General features: G+C 50.5%; 1 protein-coding gene across 7 annotated transcripts in view; it reads right to left on the bottom strand.

Moving 5' to 3' along the window:
- Positions 1-5,978: 5,978 nt before the first annotated feature.
- Positions 5,979-15,491, bottom strand: part of CCDC136 (coiled-coil domain containing 136) — a 29,605-nt gene continuing 20,092 nt past the window's right edge. For 3 of the 7 annotated variants that reach the window (XM_066362614.1, XM_066362616.1, XM_066362618.1), the window contains 4 exons: positions 15,196-15,417; positions 13,519-13,800; positions 12,521-12,832; positions 5,979-6,312 (listed from right to left, as the gene is read on the bottom strand). In XM_066362614.1, the coding sequence (XP_066218711.1) occupies positions 6,202-6,312; positions 12,521-12,832; positions 13,519-13,800; positions 15,196-15,417 (927 nt within the window). In that variant the 3' untranslated portion in view covers positions 5,979-6,201. Of the gene's footprint in view, positions 6,313-10,533; positions 10,641-12,520; positions 12,833-13,518; positions 13,801-15,195; positions 15,418-15,491 lie in introns of all 7 variants that reach the window. The other 4 variants (XM_066362619.1, XM_066362620.1, XM_066362615.1 and 1 more) reach the window with 3 other exon arrangements.

The raw sequence follows: 15,491 nt of genomic DNA, 5'->3' as shown, positions 1-15,491 counted from the left end.
CGCCGGCCTCCCAGGAATGCCGCCTGCCACGGGTGGGGGCCGCTCGGAGCTCCACCGCCCCGCCTCCCTCCTCCCCTCCCCCACGCGGCCCCAGCGGCCCAAGCGGGAGCTCCCACCCCCTGCCCAGAGGGGCTGGTCCCCCGAGCGCTGCACTAGAGAGATAGAGAGGAAAGCTTGAATGTGGGCACAGGGCATCCAACACCCCAAAACTCACATTGCCAGTCAGAGATAAAATATGCCCTGTTGGTCAAATAAGTTTGTAAATATAATGTATATGTTTGCTCGCTTATAGTTTGCATTGGGCGTGGGCTTACAGTTTACAGGCTGTAAGCTGGCAAAGTCCTTATAGCCTTAGTCTTAAAACTAAGCCTTTCTCACCCTTTTAATACTAAGATCTTTTTAACATCCTTCTAATACTAAGATCTTCTCAAAACTAAACTTTTCCCCACACCCTTGACTGTTGCATGATGGGGAGTGGTGCACTCTTATGAGGAATCCCATTTATGCCTCAGATAAGTGGCTTTGTATCAGAGACTTCCTTATTTGTATATTGGCTTAAAGGCTTTAATTTTCTACACTATAAAATAAAGCAGACCGGGGGCACGTGCGCGTGTGCGCTCTCTCTCTCTCTCTCTCTCTCTCTCTCTCTCTCTCTCTCTCTCCTTCTCTCGGTTCCTGCTATCAGCACTGCAGAGGGCTCCCTGATCTCTTGCTTTCCATGGGAAAAACAGGTTCTCTGCTTTTCCTTGGCTTTTCTTGTGGCTTGCCTGTCTTGGTGAGACACCAATAGACAGAATGGCCCACTATCTTCTGAGTCCGCCATTTCTTTACCGTCTGCCCAAATTCAATGAGAACCTGCACGAGCCAGGTGGCTGTGATGATGGCCGTGGCTACTGGCCCTACGTGCCCCCTCCACGTTCTGCAGGACTGAGATAAATGGGGAAACTGAGGCCAGTGGTTAGGGCCAAACACACTAATCTGGTGTTGACAGAATTTTCTGGATGAGTTGGTGACAGGGCCATTGACAGAGCCTGAGAGTCCAGGCTCCAAGCCCAGGGTGTTGTCCACCTGGGGACAGGGAAGGGAAAGGGTGTGCTGTGTGGAGATGGACTGAGAAGAAGTAGGGACCCTGCCTAGGCTAGTTGGGAGGAATGATTTGGCAGGGGTGCTCCACTTTACAGATAGAAAAGCCTAGTTTGAAACTCAAATCTGGGGTCCCAGAAGGAAAACTGAGGATGGCTCTGACTCAGGGTCCCTGTCACCAGCCCGTTTGGCCTCATCCTCTCAGAATGAAGCTGAGCTCAGGAAAAGAGAACCCAGTGAGTCACACTGTGCCGGCCCCCACTCCCCACCCTACCAAGTTTGACTCAACCAAGGTGATGAGAGGGAACGAAGAGACTCTGCTGGGTAGTACCAGGGCGCCCCCTGGGCAATGTGCCCATTTGGGCCACTGGGAAGATCCTTCCAGTGAAGGGGCGGGTTAGCCAAGCAGAAATAGGGAGAGCCCTGCCCAGAGCAGCCAAGGAGAAACGTGACCATGACTGAGGCTGGTGGGCAGGGAGAGCCCACGGGAGTGAGCCTAGGCAGGACTGGGCTCAGAATAAGCCAAGGGCAGCTGGAAGCTAGGGAATGGTGACCGCAAGGAAACTGAAGCATGGAGACAGAGGAGCTGGCCTGGAATGACAGAGCTGCAGAGTATACTTATAGAAAAAGAATACATATTACACAATTCTGTAGCATACATGTATTCCACATCTCCTGGTACAGACTTTCTCAGCTTTCTCATTCTTTATGCCCAAGTAAGTAAGATTGCGCCAGACAATCCCCAATTCAAGCTGTGTGATGACTGAAATTTGGGAAGGTTCTGGGACCTTATAGGTGAATCAGTCTGCTTTATTCCTCTTCCCCGCCCCTCCAGACTGGGTGAAAAGGAAGGGGATATGGGCATCTTTGAAGACTGTCTCCTCTTTGAAGGGCAGAATGAGGGTGATCCCTGTTATGGAGCTCAGAAAGAAGTGCAGGGGTTTTTTTTGGGGGGGGGGAGGGCTGTGTTTATTGTGGAAGGGGTCCATGAATGATTCCGTTCCCTTCTCATTAGGTAAGGAGGGGGAGGAGTAGAGAAGGGACCAGAAACAGAAGAAGGGCCGGCTGTGTGTGGCTTGGGAGGGGGGAGCTCTGGGGGCCCTGATAGTGACAGGCGAGGTATAAATAGCTTGGGCCCTGCGGCTCATGTTCTGTCGGCTGCCCGTGACGAGATGCTCAGGAATTCCACTCTCCTATTGGCACCCTCCTCCCTATCTCCAGAGCTCTCATTCCCCCATACCACCTTTGTCCCATGGCCAAAACCAGCCACCAGGCATCAGTGCTGTCCGTCTGCTTGAGAGCCTGAGCTCTCCTGTGGAGAGATGCCCAGCTCCTGGGGACACATGACACATAGCTGGGTCTCACAGCGAAACTCTGTGTGTGTGTGTGTGTGTGTGTGTGTGTGTGTGTGTGTGTGTGTGTGTAAAAAGGCAGACTTCTGACATGGAACCTGAGGTGCCAGCTGAGGGTTCAACGATGCTGCCTCTGAAGTCCTGATGGAGAAACTGAGGAACAGATATGAGAGGGGTTGGATTCCTCTCCCCGAGCTGCTAGGGAGGAGAGAAAGGGGTAAAGTGGGTTTGTTTGGAGCCAACAGCCCCTTTACACATCCTAGTGGCTCATGATTCTGTTATGTGGGCATTACCCGAGGTCCCTTGGTCAGCGGAGGGCCTCTGTTAGGGAGCACATGTTCAGAGGGAAGCCAGTGAGGGGAGCAAGAAGCCCCCTTTCCACTTCTCATTCCCTCTCTCCGGGAGAGGTCCTGTGAGACCCCAGAGAAGTGGAAGTTCTCAGCAGAGCAAGGTGCCTAGGACCGACGATAGTTCCCAGAACCCTTCTCACCCCACCCTCCCCGAAACTTGAGCCTGTTGCTCTCCAGGATAAATCGGGGCCTGACTCAGGCCCCAGCCAGCCAGTCATAGCAGCCTGACCCAGGGGCAGGCTGGTGACTCAGCCCTCAATATAGCCCATGAGCCCAGGCCCCAGGCCCGGCCATGAGGCTGGAACAGACCGTGCACAATGCTGCTCCTGGGCCTGCCAAGTGCGGCAGCCTCCCGGAGGGCCAGTGTGTTCCTCCCCCTGCTGGGCAGGGGCACACTGAGGGGCTTACGGGGGTTTTCATCAGCTGAGTATTTGGGGCAATGCTGGCTGGGGCCACAAGCTGATTATAGCCCCCTGACTCACCACCTGCTGACCTGTCTCGGGGGAACAGGTTGCTTGGCCTTCCACCTGGCCTTCTTCCCCCATCAAGGCCATTGACAGTGGCCATACTTAACTTGATCTGTCTGAATGAGCCAGTCCAATGGGCCATGCTTGAGAATCCTGTTTTTTTCTGGAGCCAGGGACATTTCCACTGTCACCTGTGATAATAACAGGCTGGCCAGGCTCACAGCAGTCACTTTGATCAGTCAGTGATCCTGACTGTGGCCCTGACCCAAGTGCCAGGGACAGTGTGGTAGGATAGACAGATCCATAGGCTCTGTGACCTTGAGTAGGTAATGTAACTCTATTGGGCCTCAGTTTTCTCATCTATAAAATGGAGGTAATAGTGCTCTCATAAGGATTTTATGTGTTGAAATGAAAGGAAGTAAGGTTAAATGATGAGCACGGTGCCTAGAAGTTAATAAGTGATCAAGAAACAAGTTAGTTTGTTCCTTCCGCTGGTATCTTGGCAAACACGTGGGTTCTGGTAAGCTAGGTCTTCCTCCCAGACCCATCTCCTTCCCCTGTAGAGTCAGGCCACCGCCTGGATCTCTACTATACTCCCCTCTTCCTTACTCTGCATCCCAAACCTGCCAGAATCACAGCCAGCATACCTCTGATCTTTAGCTGCCCCCTCAATAGCAGCTGGGCCTTGACAGGAGTGGCAGGTGGTGTGCTGTACCATGTGACCTGGGAAGGGAAAGCAGAGGGGGCTGTTGTGCAGGGAGAGGGCAGATGGGGCGCAGTTACCCTGAGGGCAGTAGAGTGGGTGTTGGAGGCCTCTGAAGGTGTTTGGAATCTTTGGTTCTATCTGTACCTCAGTCCTCCAGCTTCTAAGAGACACCCCTGTAGACTTCAAGCTAGCTCAAGTGACTGTTACATTCAACAAAGAGAAACCTCTTTAATCTACTCTGGTAAAGTGTATCAACAAGACCAGGAGTCAGAGCCCAAAAGGAGGAAAAGAATGGCATTTTAAAATGAGCCAACAAGAGGCTCTGGTCGGGTGGCTCAGTTGGTTAGAGCGTCATCCCCATATGCCAAGGTTGCAGGTTCAATCCCTTGTGAGGGTACATACAAGAACCAACCAATGAATGAATGCATAAATGGGTGGAACAAAAAAATATAATATTTTTCCCTCTGTCTACAATCTATATTTAAAAATTAAAAAATAAATAAAATGAGCCAACAGAGGCAAGTGTCCTAAAGGTAGAGCTCTGTATTCTAAGCAGAAGAGCTTGGGAAGAGCAGGACCACTTTCTTGTCATTGTCCAGCTTCCATAATTGGCCTGGGAAAGAGCAGATACAGTCCTGGCTGGGGCCCATTGCCTACCAGACCATGATCTCCATCTTGACTTCTAATTGATTCCAAGTTAAATCAGTGATTCTCAGTGGTAGATAACCTTCTAGGCCTTTCCACCACATATTTTTCCAGCCAACTAGTCACCAGAATAAAGTCATTAAAAAGCAGGGTTTGCCTGACCAGGCGGTGGTGCAGTGGATAGAGTGTCAGACTGGGATGTGGAGGACCCAGGTTCGAGACCCTGAGGCTGCCAGCTTGAGCGTGGGCTCATCTAGTTTGAGCAGAGCTCACCAGCTTGGACCCAAGGTCGCTGGCTTGAGCAAGGGGTTACTCAGTCTGCTGTAGCCTGACGGTCATGGCACATATGAGAAAGCAATCGATGAACAACTAAGGTGTTGCAACGAAAAACTAATGATTGACGCTTCTCATCTCTCTCCATTCCTGTTTGTCCCTATCTATCCCTCTTTCTGACTCTCTGTCTCTGTAAAAAAATAAAAATTAAATAAATAAATAAATAAAAAGCAGAGTTTCACAACACTTAACAGCCAGGAGCCAGGGGCCAATGTGACCAATGGGTTTTGAAGGAATGTCTTCAATTAGGTTACAACTGAGGATACACAGTTTAATGTAACTGAGGGAAGTGCTTCTCAGATTTTATGGTGTACACTGATCAGTTGAGCAGCGTGGTAAATGCATAGTCTGTGTAGTAGGTCTGAAGTGGAGCCTGAGTTTCCACCTTCCTAAAAAGCTCTCAGTGTTACTGCGGCTGCTCTGTGGGCCACCCTTTGAGTGGCTAGGAGCAAGGCCACCCTAAGTCAGCGCTGTCTTAAGTTATTCAGAGGGAGGTGAAAGGGATGGTGTGTGTGGCATTGCTCTCGACCTGCTTTGGTGCGGCCCTGTTTTTAGAGGCTGGTCACATTTTCAGCACTGGCCCCAGGGCTGCCAGGATAGACTTTCAGTTTAGCCTTCCCACTTCTCTGGGCTGCCAGGACCCTGAGTGATCACTAAAGTTATCTCTAGGAGGAATCCCTTGAGAAGTCATAGAAGTAGGCCACAAAAACTCACAGCAGATCTCCTCAGGGCATTCTTCTCCAGTAGATAGGTGTAAGCACAGAACCTAAGGGCAGGTCATCGGGCTCCCTCCCACAAAGTACCCTGTTCGTTCCATTTCCCTCTGCTCAGAAGAGCTCCCTGAGATAGTGGTAATGTGTACAGGCCAGTCCATCTGCGACCCGGCTGGCGGCATGGGAGCCAGCTGCATGTCTCAGACATTTGTAGGGCGAGAAATCATATTTAGGGTCAGACTCTTATGGGAGGTGCCTGGTGTAAGGGGAACCAGCCTGTTCTGGTTGTGTCATGAGGTATTTAAGAAATAAAAAGCCACAGAGTCGCATATAGTTACATTGATATTTAATTACAAGGACCCACGTTCTTATACAAGGCAGGAGCCGGGAGCCGGCAGCTCCCCATACCTTTCCAGCCTGGGTGACTGAGGCTAAGAGGATGGGGACACATGGGACATATGGGTGGGCGGGGGCTCTGGCACAGTGTGTCCTGCCCAAAGCTGAGGGTGGTAGCCACTGGGGATCTGCCCCTCGGCTGGCCCAGGTCTGCCATCACTCCATGAGGCAGAACTCTGTCTCCTGCTGTCGCATGTTGGGTAACACATACAGAGCCACAGCTGCAAGAGCCAAGAACACCACAGGCTTCCACATCCCAAACATGTTCTGTGGGGACCAAAGACAGATGGTGAGTGCCCGGCCTCCTGAACCCTTCCCTATGCCAGAGCTCCCCTGCCTACCAGGACCATCGCAGTCCACACCCTCTTACCTCCTGGATAAACTGCTGGAGGCAATGTGGTCTCACTGGCACCACTAGATGCCTGCAATGACCCTGTGTGTGTCACCTGAGATGACCCTGTATGCATGCCCCGTGGAATGAGAAGAATACCAGTCCCTGCGTGTAGAAGCAGGCCCAGGAGCCAGACTTCAGAGTATCCAAATGGTTGCAGTGAGAAAGCACTGGTTCTAAGATGGCCCAAAGCCTTTGTGAAGAATGATGTTGGCTCAAGGAAATTCAAGGAAGCTGGTCATTGGCCCTGGGAGGCAAATGCCAGTGTTATTAAACACTCCCAGGTATTGGGTGTGTTGACTGACTTCCTGAGCATGTGCAGAGGCTGCCAGACCCTGCTGCCCACAGCAAATCCTGCTGATCCGTGGGACAATATTTAGGGAACATGAAATCTTGGGCAAGGAAATACGTACTTGGGGAAATAGTTCCTACTTCATTTGCTTTTTTATTTTTACTCTATTACTTGAAAGACAAAATTTGAGTTTTAGGTCGTAAGCTGTGGCGTAACAGAAAGATAATTACTATATAAGGGCAAATATAGCCCATTAATGCTAAGAATGCATTTTCTCAGAGAATAATGGATCTAAAAAGAGGATTTAAAAAAAAAAGAGGATTTTAAGCCAACTATAAGGAACAAAGAAAATCTCGTACACTTGTAAAAATAATTACAAAAAGAACATGAGATATAAAATGGGAAGTAGAGAGATGTTGGAGGTGGTTTACAGAGTAATTCATGTAAGAAAACTGAAAAGGGAGCTTAAAAAATGTACATGCTCAAATGCTTCTATCCTGATGTGCATTGCTAGAAATGTCAGTCTGAGGCTGTTAAAGGAGGAAAGAGCTGAAACCTGCAAATGTGAACCGGTGTCCTTCACACCAGGCAGAGGCAGATTCCAGACGGGCTGAGTAAAGGGCAGGTTTGGGTACCACAGAGGGGTAAGTCAGGCCAGACTTTCCTTTCAGACCAGGTCACTAAACCTGCAGATGAAGAAGATCATGTTTTGGGCTTAATCAAGGTGTTTGACAAGGTTTTCCATGATGTCTTTGGAGAGCATCTGAGGAAGTGAGTAGGATGACAGCTTGTTAAGTGATCAGTGAGCTGAGTGAGAGCTGGACAGACAGACTCACAAGGCTCGCCCCTCACCTATGCCTTGGGTGAAGATAGGAGGGTGGGCTTGTCACCCCCGAGGATGATGTAAAACCGTGGGTTAAGGGAATATTTTGAAACCAGAGTCAAGCTTAAAAAAACTTCACAGGTTAGATCAATGGTTTATCTCTAATAGCGATGAATGGAAAATTCTGTTTTGGATCCAAAAAGAAATCAGCTGCAGGTAAAGAATGGGGAAGAGACATTTAGCATATGCAATGTGCAAAGGGATTTTATAAACAATACATAAGAGAAGTTAACAACGCAATAATAGTTATCAAGAGAACTACGTGACCCAAGGCTGCATAAAGAGAAATATGGTGCTTTCTTTCTTTCTTTTTTTTTTTTTGTATTTTTCTGAAGTTGGAAACAGGGAGGCAGTCAGACAGACTCCCGCATGCGTCCGACCGGGATCCACCCGGCATGCCCACCAGGGGGTGATGCTCTGCCCATCTTGGGGTGTTGCTCTGTTGCAACCAGAGCCATTCTAGTGCCTGAGGCAGAGGCCACAGAGCCATCCTCAGTGCCTGGGCCAACTTTGCTCCAATGGAACCTTGGCTGCAGGAGGGGAAGAGAGAGAAAGAGAGAAAGGAGAGGGGGAGGAGTGGAGAAGCAGATAGGCGCTTCTCCTGTGTGCCCTGGCTGGGAATCAAACCCAGGACTCCTGCACGCCAGGCCGACGCTCTACCGCTGAGCCAACCAGCTAGGGCTATAGGGTGCTTTCTTAATTGCCTGGAGGCAGTCGGGGAAAACTGCTCAAAAGGAAGAGAGATGATAAGGGAAAACGGGAATGGAATTTTATCTGTTGCTAATGTTAAGTTCTTAGAATATAATTCCCAATTTCCTGGCTGTATTACTTCACCTCTCTGCACCTTAGTCTTATCACACATCAAATGATAATAGTAATAGCTATCTGACAGGGTGGTTGTAAGATTTCAATGCGTCACCATGGATAAGGTGATGGGAACAGTGGTGGTGCACAGTATGCCTTATGTATGTGTGCATTCTCTTCATTATCTATGTGGTGTTTTATCATTTGTAAAGTACTTTTTTTTTTCTGAAGCTGTAAACGGGGAGGCAGTCAGACAGACTCCTGCATGCGCCTGACTGGGATCCACCCAGCATGCCCACCAGGGGGTGATGCTCTGCCCATCTTGGGGCATTGCTCTGTTGCACCCAGGGCCATTCTAGCACCTGAGGCAGAGGCCAAGGAGCCATCCTCAGTGCCCGGGCCAACTTTGCTCCAATGGAGCCTTGGCTGCGGGAGGGGAAGAGAGAGACAGAGAGGAAGGAGAGAGGGAGGGGTGGAGAAGCAGATGGGCGCTTCTCCTGTGTGCCCTGGTCGGGAATCGAACCCGGGACTCCTGCACACCAGGCCGATGTTCTACCACTGAGCCAACCAGCCAGGGCTGTAAAGTACTTTTATATATATGAATTTATCTGATCCTCAACGAGGAGGGCAAAGGTTTTCTCATCCTTTGCTTACACTTGAAGAGACGAACATTCAGATTACGCATTTTGCCCACAGGACTAAGCTGTAAGAAGCAGAGATAGATGCAGCCACGTTCTCTGACCAGTCTATCAGCCACCTTTTACCTGTGCTGCCTCGATTCCTGGATGGGGAGCTGCATATGGGGGTGCAGCCAGGCTCTGGGCATAACAAGCTCCTCAGGAGGACCCTTACCGGGGAGTTCCTTCCTCTCACTCTGCTTGGGCTTGGCTGAGTTTGAGTTGGAGTAAAGTTATGGCTGAATGCTCTGGGTCTCATCCTATAGGGACTTAGAAACGGGAGTATACAGGGGAGAAATAGGTACAGGGAGAGACCTCTGTCATTAAAAGAGTAGAAGACTGTCTATGAGGTGTAAGTGGAATGCCCCAAAGAAAGGCAAGATAAAATAGGAAAGAAAAGGAAACAGTGATAAGAGCTCCCAGCAAAGCTTCTGCTGCCACACTGAAGCTGCTCATTAAGCCAACTACACTCTGCTTACTGGGATGTGAGGAGGAGGGTGGGAGAGTGGAGGGCAGGGGCCGCATGGGAAAGGAGCCAAAACAGGCCAAGAGAAGAGTTTATGGGTTCTGGAAGGCAGGTGGGATTGTAGGGTTCTACCTTGGGTCACAAGACCACATTCTGGTGCCCTGTTGACAGGCCAGATTACAGGACTGGCCAATTGGAAGGTGCCCAGCATATGCAGGCATTGGTTCTGAGAAAACTTGCATCTCTGGTTGGTGGAAACTTTTCACCAATATCACATTCTCTCGAGAAAAGCCAGCTTGGGAAGCCAATTACAGTAGATTCTGGCCCCCAAAAAGGATCAATAGAGAATTAGAAAGTATTTCCTGGCATTCTTGTTCTGTTTTTTCTGGAGACCAGAAGCCCCAAATCAGAGAACTTCTCAGTAGGACGTATATAGTACGGTAGAGGTTTCGGTTCCCTTTTCCCCAAGGTTGAAGGATGAATTGAGGCTACCCTCATACACGGCCCTGAGGGAGGCACGGCTCACCAGACCTCCTCTCTCACCCAACAAGGGAGGCAGGGACTCCTGGTTTTGCCATCCTGGATGGTTACAACAGTGAGGGTGTGGGGCTAAACAGTGAGCTCCCAGGCCAGCCCTGTAGACCGACATCATCAGCTCTTCAGAAGTTGTTGGGCAGCTTCGAAAGTAGCCACAGTGCTAGGATCATCTGAATTTTTCCTAGCCAGAAGACAGAAACTCAAACCATGCCAACAGTCAGCATTCTAACTCCCTATGTTTTATGGAGACATGCCTCAAGATGTCACAGGCTTTGCCATAGCCCAAGGAAAAGCCAGGGCTAACACTCAAACCCTAGGATCGCCTGTTATAAAATGGCAAAAGAGAGAAGCAAGCAGCTGAGAGGAGAGGGCAAGAGGGGAGGCCAGGGCAACCTGCACCCTCCCTCGATCCCTCAGAAGAAGACGCAATACCAGTACCTGCGTTAGGATGACGTCTCAGCCCACCAGCACCAGAGCAAAGCCGATATGACCACCAGGCCTACAAGAGGCAAGGAGAAGATGGGAGGGTGGGGGGCAGGGGATGGCTGCAACATAGCAAATGAGAAAGAAGCACAAGAGGAGACCAGGAGGTGGAAGGTGGCATAAAAAGACATAAACACATGAATCCAACAGATAATGAAGATGAGAAAACAAAGGGAAGAGAGAGAGAGATCAAGAGGTTAAACAACTGGTCAGCGAGAACAGCAGGGTTTCTTCTCTGCTACCCAAGCTTGGTTCTTCCCACGGGGAGCCTCCAGAAGACATAAAACAGAATGGGTTTAGCAGCAGCTTAGGGCTAAGTCAGGTGGTGCCCCAGTCCAGTTTTCTGGGTTGTCACAGCCCTCTTGTGTCTCTCATCAAGCAGAGGTGATCTGCCCCTGGACCATTTCTGTAGGTCATGATTCTGTAAAACTGGTGCTCTGGTGAGTAAAGCTGACCTCTTCAAATGAGAAGGATGTACACCTTGTCAACCTAGAAAGAGCCGTCTCCTGCCAGGCCACCTGTCCCTTTGTCAGTCCTTCATACTGGCTGCTTTCCACCAAGTGTCTAAGTGTTCTGGGCTCTGGTCCCTACGATCCCCCAGGAGTCTAAGGCTGTGGTTGTGAGACAAAATGTACTGAAACAAGCCAACAATGGAGAAGGACCAGTTCTTTGCATGCAACAATCTTCCAGAGAGAGACTGAGTTTACAGGCGGCAACACACATGGCAGGAGAGCCGCCCAGATGATGCAGGACCCGCCAGGCCAAAGGGCCACATCCGCATGTCGACACAAGGAATGAGCTTGACTTCGGAAGAATCAGGTCTGGCATTTAGAAATGTGGTACCCAAGGCCAGGAAATCGCTGAGGCTCAGAACCAGCATGTGGAGGGATACCATGAATTCAAAGCAATACCATATGGGAGAAGAGGATGCGGTTCTCCTAAGTCATGGTCTTACATCCTAAGTAATGGTCTGCCACAGTTTACAGCGTCGGCACACTGGCTCCTCAGCCCACTCTGCAGCCTCAACTGTCAGAAAAATTCCAGACTGCCTTAAAGTTGACCGGGACATCCCACCACAAGAGACCTATTTTCTTCCCCTGTGTTTAGACAAACAGTTCACAGTTCAGAAAGAACCAGGACTGTGAACTGAAGACTTGTTCAGGAAGTACTTGACCTCTTCTGGGAACCAGAGCCCCCAGTTAACCCCAACCAGGGTGGGAGTTCAGCTGGTACGTACCTGTACAGATGTACCAGTTGTTAAAATACAGAAATACTTTCTCATTTTTGTTGGTAAATTACCCAGGATACTCTCACCACCCACCTCTCAGGATCCAGCAAGTAAAGGGTTAGGGGTCTGGCTGCTCTGCCTGGGCTGGTCAGTGACCTGCTTGCTGTACAGAGGGAAATGTTCTATCGCTTCTGGTCACCCCGGCCCCCACCCTTATGCCTTGTAATATACAGAGCCTGGTGGGTGACACCGGCCCTCCACCCACTCCTAACTGCAACAACAAAGGTCTAACTTTACAGGGCATTGTGGGAAACGGGGACTGAGTGCCTGGCCCAGGCTGACAGAAGGCCTTGCACTGTCAGCGTCCCTAGTGCACTGATGCACTATGGCAGGGGCAGCACCCTCCTGACATAAGTAACTAGCACTACCATGCACATGAATGGAGGTAGGACTCCAAAGACCCCACCTTGGTTCCCAGCAAAGGCGGTCTTTGTAATGCAGTTCCACAACAAATTGGTTTAAGCTTGCCATTCGCACTGGGAGACCACGCTCTCCAAACCCATCTCCATTTCCGCTTCCCCCAAGCGGTGTGCCTCGAGCTCACTGGCCTCTACTCCTGCAGAAGTCCACCCTAGGGCTGGGTCACCCCGCACACAGGGGCACCTGAGCCCCAGGGCTCATTTCCCACTTGACCCAACCTTTGGCTGTGGTTACCTTTTTGCTTTCAGACAGTTTGAGGGGTTTTTCCTCTGATGCTTCCGGGAAAGAGTTGCCATTCTCTGCATCTTTGTTGTCTTCTTCCTTACCCTCCTGGTCTTGGGACTCTTCCATGTCCTCCTCCTCATCCTCAGTGGAATTCATTTTCACGTTATCTAGGGGCTCAGCAACTGGTTCATCCTGTGGCTCCTCCTTTGGTCCCTCTTCAATGCCTTCCCTCTTTTCCTCCTCCATCTCCTCTTTCTCTTCCTGCAGTGGGTTGTCTGACTCTGTGCTGCTGGCCCTGTAGTACAGCACTACCTCCAGACTCTGTGGGTGGAGGCAGGGCAGGTGGGGGTGCTGTCACCTGCAAAGATCCTGCCCCCTCAGCATAGCACTGAACTATCTCAAGAACACGCTGCTTCCCATCTCGTCACGGTGTGTGGGCAGCACTGCCACCTGGGACTGGGCCAATCTCCCAGCACACAGCGTGGAGGGCAGTGCCATGCAGCCTCTCTGGACCGACACATCTGTCTGGATGTTAGCCATTCCAGACAGCTGCCAGAGCTAAAGAGTCTCACGCTCTGAACCTCAACTGCGCTTCCTACCCCTGCACGGCGACTCCTAGTTTACCCTCTTTCACTTATGTGTACGCAACTTCTGAATAGATTTCCCTCATTTCATCCATTTAGTCCTTCTCTTGAGCATGTGACCCAGGAAGGACCAGGGCCCCAGAAAATTGGGCTGGGTTAACTGAAGTGGTCATCCAGCCTAGTGGCTGTGGTCCTCTGGGGCTATGACTCCACATATGAGCGGTCTGTACTCTACTCTCCCTTAACGTTCCAGGAGGAGGGACACCAAGTTGCTACTCGTATGGAACTACTCTAGACACCTTAGAGACTCCAGAAGCTTGTTTACAGGCACCTCACCTGGACAGGATGGTGATAGAGACGGTTACTTTTCTTCCCAGGATCTCATCTACCTTTCTGCTTCTGGCTACACAGGTTACTACTCACCTGCTTGTCCTCACAGCTGCTCTCACTACTCTCCGGGTTCAGCAGGGTCACCTTTTTATTTTTCGCCCCATTGGTGTTCGTGTTCATGTTCTTACTGCCACTGTTTCCCTTGGCAATGGAAATAACAGAAGACTTCCTCTGCTTGAGCTGGTGAAGCTCCTCCTGGCAGCATTGCAGCTGCCCCTCCAACTGCTCCTGCTCTGCCAAGAGCCGCCTCTGCTCATCCATGCTGGCCTGGTACTGCAGCTGCAGCTCCCGCAGCTTGGTCTGCAGCTCCTTGATCTGTGGGCAGTAGGGGGGCCATTACCCGTGGCCTGGCCTGTGCGGTGTGCCTGGACCCTGCTTGGGGTCGCTGCATCAGAAATTTCCCTGCTAGAGCCAGCAGGGAAGCAGACAATAAAGAAAACACGAGGGAGCCAGAATTAGCAGCAGAACATAAGGATTGAAAGTGTGGACTCTGGAACCAGGCTGCCTGGGTTCAAGTCTCAGCCCCGCCTCTTGCTAAGTGAACAACACTGGACAAGTTACTAAAACAAGAAAGAAAACACGAAACTGTGGAAGATGAGCCTCTAAAGCAATTTTACAAAGAGCTCCTCCCTCACTGGAGGCACCTGATAATTTATATCTAATAGGATCAAAAAGGATGATTTAAATTGTATCTTTGTTATGACCTGTCTGAAGAGTAACTATAGGACTACCCCTTCTGAACCTCGAGCTTTAGTTTATCATGACTTCTGATGGGAACTTCTACTTTACCCAAACTATTTCTCTATTAGGTACAATCACTTACAGAACTGTGGTGGACACTCCTGATGATTTACCTGGGCACCTGCACCTTGCCCTGGAAATGGAGGCAAGTCCTCCCCTGCCCCCTAACCTCTGGCTCTGTCTTTCCTGACTTCCAGGAGCACATCAGGGTCTCTCCTTAGGCCCACGTGTCTATTGCCCTCTGTACCTCTGTTCCGCATACACAGTGACCCCCACTGGACTGTGGATGACTCTTGGTCGGAGCCAATGCTTTCTGTCCCATTGCTAGTGGATGCAGAGCGCTCTTCTTGGCATTATGACATATCCAAGAGGAGACAGGGCCCTGTCCTTGAGGTGCTTACAATCGAGTTGAAGAGCCAAGACAAATACACACAAAATAGCTCAAGCGAATTGGTAGGTGAAAAAATACAACTCTAGGGCAGTGGTTTTCAACCTTTATACACTTGGGGACCGGTGAAAATAGGAGAGTTATTTCAGGGACTGCTTAGGCAGAAATCACCCTGAGCACAAATGAATTTGACTAAGATCTTTGGGGCTATAAGCTTCATACAACATCAGGGTGGTTAACTCTTTTGCAGACCAGCACGAAATATTTGGCGGACCTGTCCGTGGACTGGCAGTTGAAAAACCACTGCTCTAGGGCACAGAGCAAAACCGAGAACAGAAGTGGCAAAGGGAGAAAAAATTAATCAGAGTCTTGAAGATCAGTAAGTCCCAACACAGCAGGCACCTGAGAAATGTCCATCATGATGTAGCAGAGTGCCCGACCTCCTGGGATTCGGTCCCCACTGTGTAATCGGACCAGGAAGAGAGCAACTGTCCCTCTCTCCCAGCCTCTCTGAAATGGCTACAACCTCCTCCGACTCTGGGGACTCCTGCGTGAAGCCCTGCCTCCCTGAGAGCGGTTACCTCATTCTTGTCATTTTGGGAGGCGATGGAGTCCTCAAGGCCCTCGCTGCACTCCCGGAACTTCTTCTCACAGGCGTCCAGCTCCTCCTTCAGCGCCTTCTGCTGGGCCACGAGCTTCCCCATCCTTTCTTGCAGCAGGTTGTGCTCCTCCTGGCTGAGCTGGTACAGAGCCTGCACTCCCTGCAGCTTGACCAGCACCTCGGCCACCATATCCTCAAAGTGCTGCGGAGGGCAGGGCAGGGGAGGAATGACGACCCCCCGGGGAAGCACCTGCCCTCTGCCCCACTCTCTTTGCT

This window comes from Saccopteryx leptura, chromosome 2, assembly GCF_036850995.1.
Source record: "Saccopteryx leptura isolate mSacLep1 chromosome 2, mSacLep1_pri_phased_curated, whole genome shotgun sequence".
In the NCBI taxonomy this organism is placed as follows: domain Eukaryota; kingdom Metazoa; phylum Chordata; class Mammalia; order Chiroptera; family Emballonuridae; genus Saccopteryx; species Saccopteryx leptura.
Note: the sequence above shows the minus strand (reverse complement) of the source record. Positions and strands in the feature narration are given on the sequence as shown.